At 48.5% G+C, this 16,160-nt stretch overlaps 1 protein-coding gene across 3 annotated transcripts in view; it reads left to right on the top strand.

Annotated features, from left to right (window-relative positions):
• Window positions 1–16,160, top strand: part of ACAN (aggrecan) — a 44,008-nt gene that overhangs the window by 23,108 nt on the left and 4,740 nt on the right. For all 3 annotated transcript variants that reach the window (XM_042876177.1, XM_042876178.1, XM_042876176.1), the window contains exons 7-12: window positions 804–1,316; window positions 1,787–1,961; window positions 2,503–2,630; window positions 2,746–3,039; window positions 3,527–3,721; window positions 4,720–7,872. In XM_042876177.1, coding sequence (XP_042732111.1) covers window positions 804–1,316; window positions 1,787–1,961; window positions 2,503–2,630; window positions 2,746–3,039; window positions 3,527–3,721; window positions 4,720–7,872 — 4,458 coding nt within the window. The remainder of the gene's footprint in view (window positions 1–803; window positions 1,317–1,786; window positions 1,962–2,502; window positions 2,631–2,745; window positions 3,040–3,526; window positions 3,722–4,719; window positions 7,873–16,160) is intronic.

Here is a 16,160-nt window from a genome sequence, read left to right as displayed (position 1 = left end):
TGATGGTATCTTGTTAGTTCTCCTTCCCCAGCTGAGACCTGCCTCGCTGTATTGCCATCCTTCCCTGACCTGCTCGGTTCAGTGCTGCTCTTTCAGTCCCCATCTGCAGGCTGACCTGCTCAGTGGGATATCAACAAGCATATTGTCCTAAAGGACGTGACTCATGCAGAAAAGTGATTTGGGAGGAGGAAGGTGGGAGTAAAGCACTTGTTTAAGTTTGCTGCATTGAGTGACCTCAGCTGTCTCGGTGATGGAGGTAGCATGCATTTATGTGATGAGTTCCTAGGTCCCCAGCTGAGCAGAGCAGGAAGGTAGTGATCCAGGTGTGACTTCATGCAGTTAGTTTAAGGATCTCTGTGCCTTCCTCAGGCTCAAAGTTGCTGTAGAGGCTTTCCTTGCTCCCATGCCACCTCGAGTTCCTTGCGACAGGCACTAGAGGTCAGTGCAGACTCGGATTTGTGCAGGGTGCTCCCGGGAACGGGAGCTGGGGGAACGGGGAAAGCCGTCTGCTTTTCCAGCTGGGGAGCCGGGGTGAGTCATTGCCTCCAACTCATGACTATCCAAGAGCAGGCTGCATGGGGCTTTGCACCTTCATCTAGTGGAAGATGCCCACGGCAGAGGGTCAGAACTAAACGGTATTTTAAGGTTCCTTCCAACCCAAACCATGCCATGATTCTGTGATTCCGTGCCCTGCTGCCACTGGAGCCAGCAAACTCTCATCTCCCCCTCCACAACAGCACCAGCACTGTACACCTTGCTGGACTGACTATGTCCTGCAATCCTTGCTTTGTCTCTCAATGTAGGTGATGACTTCGAGGCTCTGATCCCAGGACAGTTCACCGATGAGGTTGGGACCGAGCTGGGCAGTGCTTTCACCATACAGACGGTCACACAGACTGAGGTGGAGCTGCCCCTGCCACGCAATGCCACGGAGGAGGAGGCCCGTGGCAGCATCGCTACCCTGGAGCCCATGGAGATCACAGCCACTGCCACTGAGCTGTATGAAGCCTTCACCGTTCTGCCCGACCTCTTCACCACCGGCGTCACAGTAGAGACAGCTTCCCCAGGGGAAGTGAACGTGACCACAGAGGAGGTCACAGGGGTATGGGCTGTGCCTGAAGAGGTCACGACATCTGTCTCAGACACTGCTTTCACCACTGAAATGGCAGAGGTGACCTCGGTGGAGGTGGCCATAGGAGTGACTGCCACGCCAGAATTGGAGTCTGCCTCACCATTCACTGTAGAAGATCATCTTGTGCAAGTGACAGCAGCCCCTGATGTTGCCCTCCTCCCCAGGCAGCCCATTTCCCCCACTGGTAAGTCATCAGCACTCCAAGAAGCCTAAAGATGGTCTGAAAATAGTCTGATCTTCTGCCAGTACAAAGGATGTCCAGATCTCTAGAGGTCTGCAGGCCTGTTTGGGTGCTTGGAGTTGCAGGCTGAATGTTTCCACCATGGGTGGGATGGAAGGTCCTTGGAGGGGAGCTGTGGGTTCTTCATCATAAGCAGGATGGGGATCAGATGTCTGATGGCAGCAGTGGTGGTACTCTGCATTCCCTTATGCATCTGGGGAGGGGAAAGTCAAGGGAACTAGATCCCAGGAAGGCTATAGAGATGCCCAGAACATCACTCTATAATGCAGCAGAGCTCAATGAACGAGGGATCTCCATCCAAGTGAGTTTGCAGGAGTGATCCTTGCATTGCTGTTGGGAAGATCCTATCTGGTGACACATCTCAGTCTGGGGGTTCCTAGTGCCTTGTTTCACCATGGTTCCTCTTTCCTCAGGTGTGGTGTTTCACTACCGTGCTGCCACCAGCAGATACGCCCTCTCCTTCGTCCAAGCCCAACAGGCCTGCCTGGAGAACAACGCCGTTATTGCCACTCCTGAGCAGCTCCAGGCTGCCTACGAGGCTGGCTTTGATCAGTGTGATGCTGGCTGGCTGCGGGACCAGACAGTCAGGTAAAGCCGTATCGATGAAGGGAATACATCTCTGTGAAATGAATGATGGATGCCCCGTCCTTGGAGACACCCAAGGTCAGGCTGGACGGTGCTCTGAGCACCTGATCAGCTGTAGGTGTTCCTGCTCAGTGCAGGGGAGTTGGACTAAATGACCTTTAAGGGTCCCTTCCAGCTCAAACCATTCTATGAGCTTGAGGCTTCCCTCTGGTCTGTGCTGCTGCTCTATTTATCTGCAGTTAAAGCTGTCCTAGCCTAAAGTTGTCTCATCATATAGTGGCCAATAGACTCGTTCTTCTCAGTCTGTTCCTAATCTGTGTGATTAGTGATGAATTTCACAGTGAGCTGACATGTATGAAAAAATGGAGGAAAGTTTGTATTCACTGCCCCAAGCTGTCAGTGCAGGTTTCCAAGTCACGCTGGGGTTACCGAGCACCTCTAAATGTGAAGATATGATGTGCTGTTCCCAAGTATGCTGAGATCCTTCAGCCCAGAGTCCATAAAGCTGACTGTGGGTCACCTCCTCTCTTCTTTTGTATCTCAGGTATCCCATTGTGAATCCCCGCAGCAACTGTGCAGGAGACAAAGAGAGCTCCCCGGGTGTGCGCTCATACGGCATGCGCCCGGCCTCAGAGACCTACGATGTGTACTGTTACATCGACAGGCTGAAGGGTATGCTGCCCCCATTCCTGCATGTGTGGGTAACAGCAGTGCTGGGCAGGCACACCGCGGGATGCCGGAGGTGGTGAGGTTCAGGCTCATGCTTGTCTTCTCTACTGGCCCACAGGTGAGGTGTTTTTTGCGACCCAGCCAGAGCAGTTCACCTTCCAAGAAGCCCAGCTGTACTGTGCAAGCCAAAATGCCACGCTGGCCTCTGCTGGGCAACTCCACGCTGCCTGGAAGCAGGGCCTGGATAGGTGCTACCCTGGGTGGCTGGCTGATGGCAGCCTGCGATACCCCATCGTGAGCCCCCGTCCTGGCTGTGGGGGGGATGCACCTGGTGTGAGGACCATCTACCAGCATTACAACCAGACGGGCTTTCCTGACCCTCTGTCACGGCATCATGCTTTCTGCTTCAGAGGTACTGTCCCATCCTTACTAGGTCCTTCCTCCTTGGGGAATGGGGTTTTGCATGGGTGCATGAGGGTCATACTTAAGGCTAAGTGGGATTCACCAAAGCCTTGCTTCTTTTTGGACCTCAGAAGCACATCCTCATAACTGTGTATTTACTTTATTAACTTGGTCATAGTATGGCTTGGGTTGGAAGGGACCTCAGCAATCATCCACTTCCAACCGCCCGGCCATAGGCCGGATTGCCACCCACTAACTCAAGCACTAGATCAGATTGCCTGGGGTCCCATCCAACCTGGCCTTCATAATTCCTCAGAGGGAAAATCTCACCCGGTTCCCCCTGCCTCCACTTCTCTGCTCAGCTTGTCTCCCAGTATCAGGAGCCCAGCATACTTTTTCACCATGGCTTATTATTTTGGTATCTGGATCACTTACGGAGCTGCTTCATCTGGGACTATGAGCTCTTGGACACTCCATCCTGTGTCTTTCTATTCCAGCTCTGCAATCCATGGAGGAGGAGGGGGTGACCTCACCCTTTGAAGAAGAGGTGATGGTAACCCAAGTGATCCCTGGAGTGGAGGATATACCTTCTGGGGAGGAGACAACTGTGGAGACAGAGCTGTCTGCTGAGCCTGAGAATCAGACAGCCTGGGGAACAGAGGTCTTCCCAACCGATGTATCGCTGCTCTCAGGTGGGCCAGGCACTGTCTCTTGAGTCGTGATTGGTATTGTTGAACCAGAGCACTTCTGAAATAAACTGACTGTGTCCTTGCTGAAGGAAGGGCCTTCCAAATGCAGCTGAGGAGGAAGGTGGAATTAGAGGGCTCTCTTCATTGGAGTTAGCTTTTCATGTAACAGCTTCAGGTGCATTTCAGAGGAGTGTGCTGGCAAGTGTGAAGGCACTCGAGACACACAGTGCTCCTTCGGGACACGTCATCCTCCACAGGCTACCTTAAAGTGGAGGCAATGGGACGGGAAGGGCATGCTGAGTCTCAGAGAAAGTGTGGGACCAAGGAACTTCAGTTATTTAAACTGAAGGAAGGACTTCTTGCTCCGCTGGTTTTGCGCATTACTGTGGAACAGGCTGTGAACTGATAGGCAGTCCCATATTCTTTTGTGTTTGTTTTGTGTTTTTCACCTTATTAGCAAATTAGTTGTGTACATAGGTACAACAGGAGGAGCTCCACAGGAGGAGCTACACAGGTATATAGAATTTTTTGGTGTGTGACCAGCTGTGCTACCGGAATGGCATTGGCCAGCATAGCTGTTGCAGACCAACATTTACATTGCCAGGGCATCTCACAAAATTTGTGTGTCCAGGAGGCAGCCTAGAAATTGACCCCATGCCCAGAGGACAGAGCCAAGATGTGCTCAGGGCAGCACCAAACTTCTCTTCCACATGCCATGTCAAAGGAAACTGTAGCTTTATTTTGGCTCCTGGGAATTACTGTCACAGCTGCCATTGTCCCATGCCAGAAGTTGATGTATTCTGTCAGTTTCCCAGCAATTTGTGTGTAACAGTTATTTAAGACATTATCCTCATTAGCAGATTTGAGGGCATCAAAGGATTTCTGACAGAGCCCTTTATCCCAAATGTGATGTTATTAGATGTCAGTTTGGAGGTAAATTAGGAAATTGTTAATATTAACTAGTTGTCCTATTTCCCTCTCTCTCTTCCCTCCTTCTCCAGCGAGACCATCTGCTTTTCCTCCAGCTACTGTAATACCAGAGGAAACAAGTACCAGTGCTCCCATCCCTGAAGTGTCTGGAGAGTTCCCTGAGTCTGGAGAGCACCCAGCCAGTGGCGAACCTTCAGCATCTGGAGCCCCAGACACGAGTGGAGAACCAACTTCTGGAGGTTTTGAACTGAGTGGAGAGCACTCCGGGATTGGAGAAAGTGGATTACCATCTGTAGACCTGCAGAGCAGTGGCTTTGTACCTGGAGAAAGTGGCCTTCCCTCAGGGGATGTGAGCGGGTTGCCTTCTGGCACTGTTGATACCAGCGGCTTACCTTCTGCAGAGGAAGAGGTATCGGTGTCTGTTTCGAGGATACCAGAAGTTAGCGGGATGCCATCTGGAGCTGAAAGCAGTGGTCTGCATTCTGGATTTAGTGGAGAAATCTCTGGCACTGAGCTCATCAGCGGCCTGCCATCTGGAGAGGAAAGTGGGCTCACTTCTGGTTTTCCCACTGTCTCCCTTGTGGATTCCACTTTGGTGGAAGTTGTAACAGCAGCACCGGGACGGCAAGAGGAGGGAAAAGGATCAATTGGAGTCAGTGGTGAAGGAGAGCTGTCGGGGTTTCCATCTGCAGAGTGGGACAGCAGTGGGGCTAGAGGGCTGCCTTCAGGTGCTGAAGCCAGCGGGGAGCATTCTGGAGTGCCTGAGCTCAGTGGGGAGCATTCCGGGGTGCCTGGGCTCAGTGGAGAGCCTTTTGAGGTGCCTGAGCTCAGCGGGGAGCATTCCGGGCTGCCTGAGCTCAGTGGGGAACATTCTGGGCTGCCTGAGCTCAGTGGAGAGCCTTTTGGGGTGCCTGAGCTCAGCGGGTTTCCCTCAGGACTGGACATCAGTGGGGAACCATCTGGCATACCGGAGGTGAGCGGCCCGGTGGACGTGAGTGGCGTTACCTCTGGTGTTGATGGAAGTGGTGAGATCTCAGGCGTTACCTTTATAAGCACCAGCCTCCAAGAAGTGACAACCCCGTCAACTGCAGAAGCAGAAGCAAAAGAGATCTTGGAGATCAGCGGACTGCCTTCAGGAGAGACATCAGGCATGGTGTCTGGGAGCGTAGAGGTCAGCGGTCAGCCTTCGGGACACATTGACTTCAGTGGGAGCGCGTCTGGAGTGCTTGAGATGAGTGGATTTCCAAGTGGAGAAGTTGAGAGCAGTGGAGAAACCTCCGGGGTTGAAGTCACCAGTGGCCTTGCATCTGGAGAGGAAAGTGGGCTCACGTCAGGCTTTCCTACTGTGTCTCTCGTGGATACCACGTTGGTAGAAGTTGTAACGCAGATATCAGTTGCACAAGAGGTGGGAGAAGGACCTTCTGGGATGATGGAAATCAGTGGATTTCTTTCTGGAGACAGAGGACTATCTGGAGAAGGGTCTGGAGCTGTGCAGTCTAGTGGGCTTCCTTCAGGAACGGGAGACTTCAGCGGAGAGCCATCCGGGATCCCATATTTCAGTGGAGACGTTTCTGGAGCCACAGATCTAAGTGGACAACCTTCAGCAGTGACTGATGTTAGTGGAGAGGTCTCGGGACTTCCAGAAGTCACTTTAGTCACATCCGATTTAGTAGAAGTTGTGACAAGGCCAACGGTTTCACAGGAGCTGGGTGGGGAAACAGCTGTCACATTTCCCTATATCTTTGGGCCAAGTGGTGAGGGCTCTGCATCTGGAGACCTGAGTGGGGGAACGTCTGCAGAAGGTGGTATAGAAACATCAACAGCTTATGAAATCAGTGGTGAGACATCTGCCTTCCCTGAAACGGGTATAGAAACATCCACAGGTCAAGAAATCAGTGGGGAAGCATCTGCATACCCTGAGATTAGTGTAGAAACATCCACGAATCAAGAAACCAGTGGGGAAACATCTGCATACCCTGAGATTAGCACAGAGACATCCACAATTCAGGAAGTTAGTGGGGAAACGTCTGCCTTTCCTGAAATTAGCACAGAAACATCCACAATACAAGAGAGCAGTGGGGAAACATCCGCATTTCCTGAAATTAGAATAGAAACATCCACCTTTCAAGAAGTTAGTGGGGAAACGTCTGCATTTCCTGAAATTAGAATAGAAACATCCACCAGTCAAGAGGCCAGGGGTGAAACATCTGCATTTCCTGAGATTACCATAGAAGCCTCCACAGTCCATGAAACCAGTGGAGAAATGTCTGCCTTTCCTGAAATTAGCATAGAAACATCCACAGTCCATGAAATCAGTGGGGAAAGTTCTGCCTTTCCTGAAATTAGAATAGAAACATCCACCAGTCAAGAAGCCCGGGGTGAAACATCTGCGTTTCCTGAGATTACCATAGAAGCCTCCACAATTCAAGAGATCAGTGGAGAAACATCTGCATTTCCTGAAATTAGCATAGAAACTTCAACTGTCCATGAAATCAGCGGTGAAACGTCTGCCTTTCCTGAAATTAGAATAGAAACATCCACGAGTCAAGAAGCCCGGGGTGAAACATCTGCATTTCCTGAGATTACCATAGAGACATCCACTGTCCATGAAACCAGTGGGGAAACATCTGCATTTCCTGAAATTAGCATAGAGACTTCCACACAAGAAGCCAGGGGTGAAGAATCTGCCTATCCTGAGGTTAGCATAGAGGCATCCACAACTCAAGAAGTAAGTGGGGAAAGTTCCGCCTTCCCTGAAATTCGTGTAGAAACATCCACAGGTCAGGAAGCCCGGGGTGAAACATCTGCGTTTCCTGAGATTGGCATAGAGACATCCACAGCCCACGAAAGCAGTGGGGAAACTCCTGGGCTGCCTGCTGTTAGCACCGACACTGCTGCCACGTCTCTGGACAGTGGTGAGCCCTCCAGTGCTCCTGAGAAGGAAATTCCTGACGCAACATCACACTTGATCACAGGCGTTTCAGGGGAAACCTCTGTCCCAGATGCTATAATCAGTACCAGCGCTCCAGATGTTGAACTAACACAGGGACCCAGAAACCCTGAAGAGGCTCAGCTTGAAATAGAGCCCTCCGCTCCCGCAGCATCAGGACAAGAGACAGAAACAGCTGCTGTCCTCGACAATCCCCATCTGCCAGCCACTGCTACTGCCGCCCTGCATCCAGCCTCCCAAGAAGCAATAGATGCACTGGGACCCACAACAGAAGGTACTGTGCCTTCTCCCAACCCTAACAGGAAGGGAAAGGAGGGAGGGGGTACATCTCCTCCCGCCTGCCCATTACAGAACTGAGGGCCAGCCCAGGGGAAGCAGCAGGAGGTGCACGGGGACCTTTCCCTGCGGCATTATGGCAGCAGGCGTTGACTGCTCCTTCCAGCTGCTGCTCCTGGTGGAGCTGGCATCTGCTGGGAGCATGACTGGGCTACCTACGTGTGCCCTGGTTATATGGGTGATAGTTGGGATGTAGGTGACCTCTCCCCTCCGTGCTGCTGGAACAGGGGCTGGAAAAAGTGTACTCTGAATGACCAGTGAGAGCCGCTGGGTGTGATACATCAGTGGAAGGCACCAGGGCATTCACACCCCGTCTGAAATTGCTCTTAGCCATTGCTCTCATCTCAAGAAAACAACATTTTTTTTGTCATCATGTGAAAAGCAGAGCAAAGACGGCTCCACCCGCCTGAGACTTCCACTCTGGCTGGGAGATGTGGCTGGGAAGTTGGATCAGGCAGGCTGCAAGCCTCTGCCCTGCTTTGTTTCTCTCTCCATGATGTGCTGACTCGCTGCCCTGGGTGTTTCCAAGCTCTTGTCCACAGCAGCCATCCATCAGCTGCTTTGCTGTGCCGAAGGGCTGAGAGGCACAAGCCAGCTAGGAACAAAGATCTCTGCTCTCAGCTTTGTCACTGCTGAGTGCAGCATTTGCATTGAGCACGCTGCTCACTGGAGCACAAACGGGCAAAATGTGTGAGGAGATGCTCACAGCTTCTGGCAGCTGAGCTCATACATGTGCTCCCTCCACCCTGCCCCTTTTTGGTGCTTTAGCAGGGCTGGTAGTTGCCAAGTATAAACATGTACAGTATTTAAATCTGAGTAACCTTGTATGGTGAAAATGCTTCACCAGCTTTCTGACAGCACTTCACCAAGTAGTGCTTACATGCCATGCAGACACTAGGATGCTGCAATGAGAAGACAAGCAGGAACATTTTCGTGCTTGCCAGCCACTTCTTGGCCAGGAAGGAGCCCTGTAATGTCCCACAGCATCCCTGGCAATGGCTTGGTTTCACTTTGCTACAGCCAGGAGCAGGCTCTGGAGCACAGGCTCCACTGCAAAAATCATCTTGTCACATAAACACATTGGTGCTTTTAGATATCTTGTGGTTCTGTTCATTTGGCCATGCTGCAGAAATATAGCAAAAAATGCATTTGCAAAGCGATCTGCTTCTAGCAAAAGCAGTATTCACTCCACTCCCTTCCCACGCAGCCTCCTGGTCTGCTGCTTCCTGGTGAACCCACACCACTAAGCACAGGCAGATCTGGATTTGGTACGGGTCTGTAATGCAGGGCTCTGTGCTGCTCAGCCTTGTTTCAAGCTTCTTTCCCATCCTCAAAAAGCTTTGGACAAGTCACTGCATTTCACTTTGCATCATTTCCCTCTGGGAAAACAGGTGACCACAGCTCAGCCCTGCTCCCCACACATCCCATCTGTCTTTGTAGAAAGCCTCCAAAACCCTCCTTGCATCCCTCATGGGCTCTGCCCTTGGGCCATGCTTGCTGCCACGTCCTAGCCTGGAGACAAAAACAAGTTAGAAGGACAAGGGGAAGGAAGGGAACCAGCCAACAAGGCTCAGCAAAAAGAGAAAAAATTGGCCCCAAAGTGTTGTTTTACTTCACTGCTTATTCTTTTTATAAATTACCCACAAGGCTACTGCCAGATTCTTCAGAGCGATTGTTAGCCAACATTCTTATGAAGCATTTTGAAAGAAAACCATGTGTTAGGCAGCTCATGTGTGAAGAGTTTTGAAAAAGGTTCCAAGATTGGAATATGTTGTGTATTTGTGAGTCACGGGAATGGCAAAATAGCAGCTGGGGCTTCTTAACAGGTGACAGAGGTAAGTGATAACTGCACGAAGCTTAACTGTGGATTCCTTGTACTCTAGAGATGGGCTTCAGAACACGTGCTTGGTTTTTGCTTCTCTAGAAGATAATGCAGGGTATAAGAATTCTTTTGTTGATAAGCTTCTTTGCTGTAGTGTTTCTTCAGGGTGAAATGCAGTCCAGGTCAGGGTCTGAACAAGGCTCATCCAGGCAGCAAGAAAGTGTTGCTGACCATGAATGTGCAGCACCTCTGCACAGGGGTGAGATTCCTCTAGAAAAGTAGGGCACAGTGCTGATGAAGACGAATAAAGAAGGAAAACATTCTCAGGTATCCTCTTCTGAACTCATCGCTCTTCAGAATGACTGGGAATGCAAAAAGCCTACAAGGAAGAGCTATGGGTTGGAACCATGGTTTGGAACCTCGTGCTGTGCTCAGAGCTGTAGGGTGCTGTGGATGCTCGTTAAGTGCAATGTGTTTCAGCTACCTTTGAGGCATGACCAAAGCTGGTTCAGCTCACAGAAGGAGCTCGGAGCTCAGGGCAGGGCATGAAGCTGCTGGGCTCCTGTCCTGCCATTTAAGCGTTCCAATTAGATTCAGCAGTCTTTTTAGTGGGATGACTTGAGAAGAATTACATTTTTTCTGTAGGCTCTACTTCTCTCTCAAAGACAAAGCCACAAGGACAAGAAGACTGGAGGTTAACACTTGGGATGCCAATATTTTTTAGTTATTAACAAAAATGAAGGCTTTGCCTGCACGTGTCTTTGTCAGCAGTTGGATTCGTCCTTGATGACAGGAAGCCTACAGGCCTACAGCATGAAGAAATGGCCATAGGCTTGGCTTCTCCACCCAGAGCTTTGCCAGCTCAGTGGGTCTTTTTGCTTCGGGTAACATTTGAAGACAAATAATTATTAACTGAGAAGAGCATGCTGTTACTTCAGTGAAAGGCTGTGGTTTGGAGCACTCTGACCAGCCAGTGTTCTAAAAACTTCACTCAAGTCAAGGGAAAAATAGAAATGTGCTGAAATGGCAGCAATTTGTGTCAAGTTTTGTTTGCCTCTGGTGAAAAGAACTCATGGAGTCTTCCACCAATGGCCCCAAAGTAGGTAAGGTTAGAATCCAAGTGAGAAAAGGTATTGATGGTGTTTCCTCCTTCACACTACAGAAATCCAAGGCATAGCTTTTTTTTTCTTTTTTTCTTTTTTTCTTTTTTCTTCAAAAAGATCATTCCAGAAGCAGCTTTGGTTGGATTAATACAGTTCATTCTTTTAGTAACTTAATTGCTCATAAGTCACTAGCTGGCTACCTGATTTTTGATGCTGGTACATGGAGGAATTGCTCTCCTCAGCTCCTCCTCTTCTCTCCTTGCAGGAGTCCATCAGTCAGATGTTTTTCTTCTCTATTTGAGTGATCAATTCAAACTTCCCTGGGACTCAGAAAGGCAAATTTAACTTGTACCTGGAATTTTACCTCAGTCTCTAGAAGATAATGATGCAGCTGGTCTCTGAATCCCTGTTTGGATAATCACACTTACAGGAAGGTCTATAAAGAAGGGCTGAGGAGCACATCAGGGACTGCTGGACATGCAGAAAATGCCTCGTGTTCCAGCCTTACATTTTCTCCTATGCAGAACAAAAGCAAGAGTACAAATCATAGAGTATTTTTCTGAACTGGTTCCTCACAACGTGAGACTAGAATTGGCTCAGGGATGGGTGGCAGCACCACCTCTCTGCAGTCTGCTTCTCCTCCATAAGTGTTCTAAGCACAAAGCTAACTTCATTTCAGGAGTACTTTTGCTCTCGTGGATGCGGGCTGTCACTGAGAGAAACGCACAGACTGTGTTGTTTTAAGGAACATCAGCAGTGTTTCTAGGATGGTCTGCTTAGCTTGGGATGAGGGATTTTGAAAGCCTTCCCTTCTCTCTCACTGTGTGCCCGCTTTTGCACGCCGTTTGCCTCCTGAGCAAAGCCAAGACTGATTTCTTTTTCATTTCTGAAGGGTTTCTCTTTCCAATTGCTATGATCCAGTACAGCACATTGTCTTCAAAGGCACTGGGAGAATACTTGTGCTGTGTTTAGCTGCATCAAAAGAAAATAGTGCTGACTAAATATAGTAAGTATCTGGCAGTGTAAGAGAAAGCTGAGGAAGTGAACGGTGTGAGGCAAATTCAAAGATTGCTCTGTAACTCTGTAACTCCCCTTGCTTTTGCCAGCCAGCAGTTTACAAGTTCCAGATGCAAGCCCCTGTTTACATTAGAGGTTTTTTTAATTTAATTTTTGGTTTCATTAATAAGAAATAATCCAAAAGTTGTCCCTTAGGTCCTGTTAGTAGTAAAAAATAGGACCTATTGTCACAATAGATTTGAATAATCCTTTGTAACTTCTGGGTGATATGAAGTATGGTGCAAAGCATCTCCCAGAGAGCTCTTGATTTTGCATTATCCTTGAGAAGTGAGTTAATAATAAGTGGGCTTCCTATTCTTGGCACAGCAAAGCATTTTCTTCCCTGTCTCTGTTTCAGAACTGAAGCTCTTGAAAGCCAGGGCTGCCTCTGTTCTGCATCCCATGCCACATCAGTTGTTCTTTGTGAGCACTGGGTAATAATAGCAGTGGTCTCTTCTCCTTGTTAGCTGATAAGCTCTTGAGCTGCACCTTAAAGCAGAGCTGACTTTTGAATGGCTGCTCACCCAAGCAAACAGATAGCTCACTTACATGGAAGAATGTCAAACTCCCCCCTGCTGCAGGCTTTCCTGCTGCTGGGGATGGGCACAGTGATTTACTGACCTCACCCAGCCATAAACCCTGTGGAAGGGGATACGTGTATGGTATGTGAAAGGTTAAGAACCAAGCACTGAGTGATAGATGGGATTTTTTTACTGGAGTTCTCACCTCCCCTAAATCCAATGGCTTTGATGTGATATTCTAGAAATACCCACAAACCAGCTTGCCACATTTTCCAGAGGCAACGTGGCTGCCAATTTAAAACTTACAGTTCTAAAAGACCAGATTTTCTGGGGGGACCAAAATCAGCAACTTTTCCTCCAGGCTGGCCAATGTGTTTGAGTTTCCTGATATCAGCCTGGTGACTTGATCAAGCTGTAAGTGCCCCTGTTCGTAGCGGGGAGCTGGACCAGATGACTTTCCAACTCAAACAATGCTATGATTCAGCATCCAGATGGAGATCCAGTCGCTGTCCCAACAGCATGTGGGCTGAAGGAGGAGTTTGGTATTTATCATCATGTGCTTAGAATGTCTTCTTTCCAGCCATTTGCACCATGCTCATGAAAAAAAAATACTGTCTCATCTGTATTTGTCTGTTTCCCTAACGCTACTGACGACTGCACTTTTTGTGTGATATATACAAGTGTATGTGTGTATGTATATAACATACATGTTGTATGCAGAGCTTTGTTTTTACAGCATATATAATATGAGCAGTCATATTATATACCTTATCTGTAAAAGGAAATTCTTTTCCAGTGTTATTGCCCACCTGGAGACTTGTGGCAACGAATTTGCATGTGTCTGCTCCTTCTTCCTTCAGTACCAGGGATGGCAGCTCCCAGCGAGTCCCATGCATCTCAGAACAGATCTTGGATGTACCAAAACTCTACTCCACGTTGCTGAGGATGACCAAAGGCTCTTCCTTCCCCACTAAATGTTCTGCTTTGTACGTGCTTTGTTTCCACTTCCACAGTGTGCTTTCCTCTTGATGGAGCTTGATGGACAAAGAAGAGCCTTTCCTTCCTTGTTCAGTTGGAGCCCACTGGGATCAATGAAACATCTGCTGCCACTGCTGTTGGGAAGACCAGGGATCCTCTAGAGCTGTCATCATCCCTGAGGACATTTCATTTTCCCCTATGTTTTCTGTCTCCTAAGAACTCCAAGTGTCACTGCAGACAAGAGCCAACCAGGCTCTTACCAGGCACACAGCCCCTCATACATTCTGGAAACTCTCAAAGTATTTAATAATGTTGTGGAAATGAGATCTCAAATTTTCTTTGCACTATATTGAATATAGAAATCTTTCATGAGTATTTAGAAGAGCAATCCAGAGGCAGAAATTCCTTCTCTCAGTGAAGGGCTAGCTGCAAAACTGGCATTAAGTGGCTCATCAACCTTCTGAGGAACAAATATGTTGCTCATATTGATATGATCTAGAATAAAGAAGACAATTCTCATGCTCCAAAGTACAAACCAATTTGCCATCCAAGGTCAGGAAGAGTTTTTCACATCATTCAGGCACGCTACAGAGCATGTCAGCTTTTAGTTGACCTATCAGATATTGGCTGCTGGGCAGCAAGATATTCACATCACTACTGTGCTCTGGTATTCCTATAGCCAGCATGTTCATCATCTTCGAATGTTTCCTCACTAACCCCTCTCATCCAGAAGAGCATGGAGTGTGTTAGTCAGCACTTTCACAGCATTCTGTTTCTTCTGAGTGTAAAAGAATGAAATGTTGTCTTGCATGAACATCTAATCAATCTTTTAACATAATCTGCATGGGTGTCCACCCACTTTTTTATTAGTCCTCTTCCTTGAGTTGAACATCTCTGAGATCTTTTCATTCTGAATGGTTTTCCTTCTGATTCTTAAGTTCAGTAAGTAGGACTAAGGCTCAATCTGGAGATATACTAGAAGAAGACCTTTAATTCCAGCACAAACTAGATTTTCTAGTATATAGATCAAGCTGCCTACCTGTGACCTGCTTCCGTGCTTCCTTCATTCTTCCCCAAGAAGACAGAGGATGGAAGTGCTACCAGATGACATCATTTAGTACCCAGGCTTGTGCTAATTAGCAGGTTGAGAAACACTGAAGAGTTGGAAGTCCAATTCCTCCCATACCAACTTCTCTTTTCACCTCTGAGAAAGCAGAAAGCGCCTTAAGGGGTGCTCTAGATGGGAAAGTAGGAATAGTTTCCACCATGAGGGAATGAGCAGCTGAGAAAGATGCACATCTTCTTCCAGTCCCATCACAAGTGGAAAAAACAAGTAGTGTGGAGAGGTGCACTGCACTCCGGAGTTCTTCACCAAGGAAGAGGCTACCATAGTCTTTGCTGTGATCCTGAAAAGCAAAAGGCTGAACCACCTTTGAACCCACTTCTTTTCTTTCCTGCACTTAGCTTCACTGAGATGAGATTTCTTACCCCAGGACTTCATCTGAATTAGAATTAAGAAAAAAACTATCTCCAGCAATGCTAGTTGTGTGTCAGGGATCTGTTTCACGGTGTTCTTCTGATTGTGACCCAGCAGCAGTTGGTGTGTTCTGCCCATCAGGTAGCTGGTGGGCAAAGAAGTTTCCACAGCTGTCAGAGTCACTGAGTGCTGTGTATTGGAAATGTCTTGCTGGGGTTGCTCTGACATCTCCAGACTGGCGTTCAACCATCAGGCGACATCACAAGAATGCCTTCCTCATAGGGTGGGTTGGGTCTCTTGACTTCACTCCTCCAGCAGCAGCAGTGGCAGCATGTTATCAAATAAGACCTGAACAAGTTCTCCCAAAACAACCGATACTCCCTCCTAACCAGCAAGGAAACAAGTTCTCCTCTTGGTGGAATTCTCTGCCCAGAGCCCTAATGGAAGCCCTTGATTTCTTGCAGACACTGATGAGTGCCACTCAAGCCCCTGTCTGAATGGAGCTACCTGCGTTGATGGCATCGACTCTTTCAAATGCTTATGCCTTCCCAGCTACGGAGGGGACCTGTGTGAGATCGGTACGGCCTACTCGGCTTCAGCTAATCTTACTAACAGCCTCATTACCTCCTTCCAGCCCTATCCCCAGAAAGCTGAGCCCAGCTGCTCCCATCACATTAGCTAACCTCTAACAGCCAGCTTGGAACACAGTAGGGAAAAGCTTTGAGCCTTCTGCTTTCATGTTCTGATTCATTTCTTCATCACAGCATCGTGTTCTCTAAGATTCCCAAGCAGGGACCTGTGGCTTCCTCTTCAGCTTTCTTGTTTGCGTTCAGCTTCTCCGGTGAAGCTGCATGCAGACTGTGATGGTGTTGATGGCTGCATCTTTGGGTCAAGGGTCTTTCTGTTCGTCTGTGACAGTAGGGGAACATCTGAGTACATCTCCACCCCAGGCAAACTTTCTCTGCTAGACTGGAATTTCATGGAAGGATGCTTCAACTGACCCATGTAAAAATGATTGTTTCACTCTGTGAAGAAGCCTCCTTCACTCCAGGAGTCTCCACCGATGTGACACAGCATGACATTTCTGTCATCTCTTCAACGTGGCTTCCTGTGGTAAAGCCAGCAGGGAATGTATATCTGAGAGAACATAAAGTGACCTATTTTTACTTCAAAATGAGGCGCACTCTGACCTGCACTGTTACTTCTTTTTGTTTCTGCAAGAAGGAAAAAAAAGCATTTTTTTGTTCTTAAAACTGATGAAAGGCCAAA

The sequence above is a fragment of the Lagopus leucura genome, unplaced genomic scaffold, assembly GCF_019238085.1.
Source record: "Lagopus leucura isolate 7727_CA_CO unplaced genomic scaffold, USGS_WTPT01 Super-Scaffold_100015, whole genome shotgun sequence".
Taxonomy (NCBI): Eukaryota; Metazoa; Chordata; class Aves; order Galliformes; family Phasianidae; genus Lagopus; species Lagopus leucura.
The sequence above is the reverse complement of the archived record's forward strand: the minus strand, read 5'-3'. Positions and strand labels throughout refer to the sequence as shown.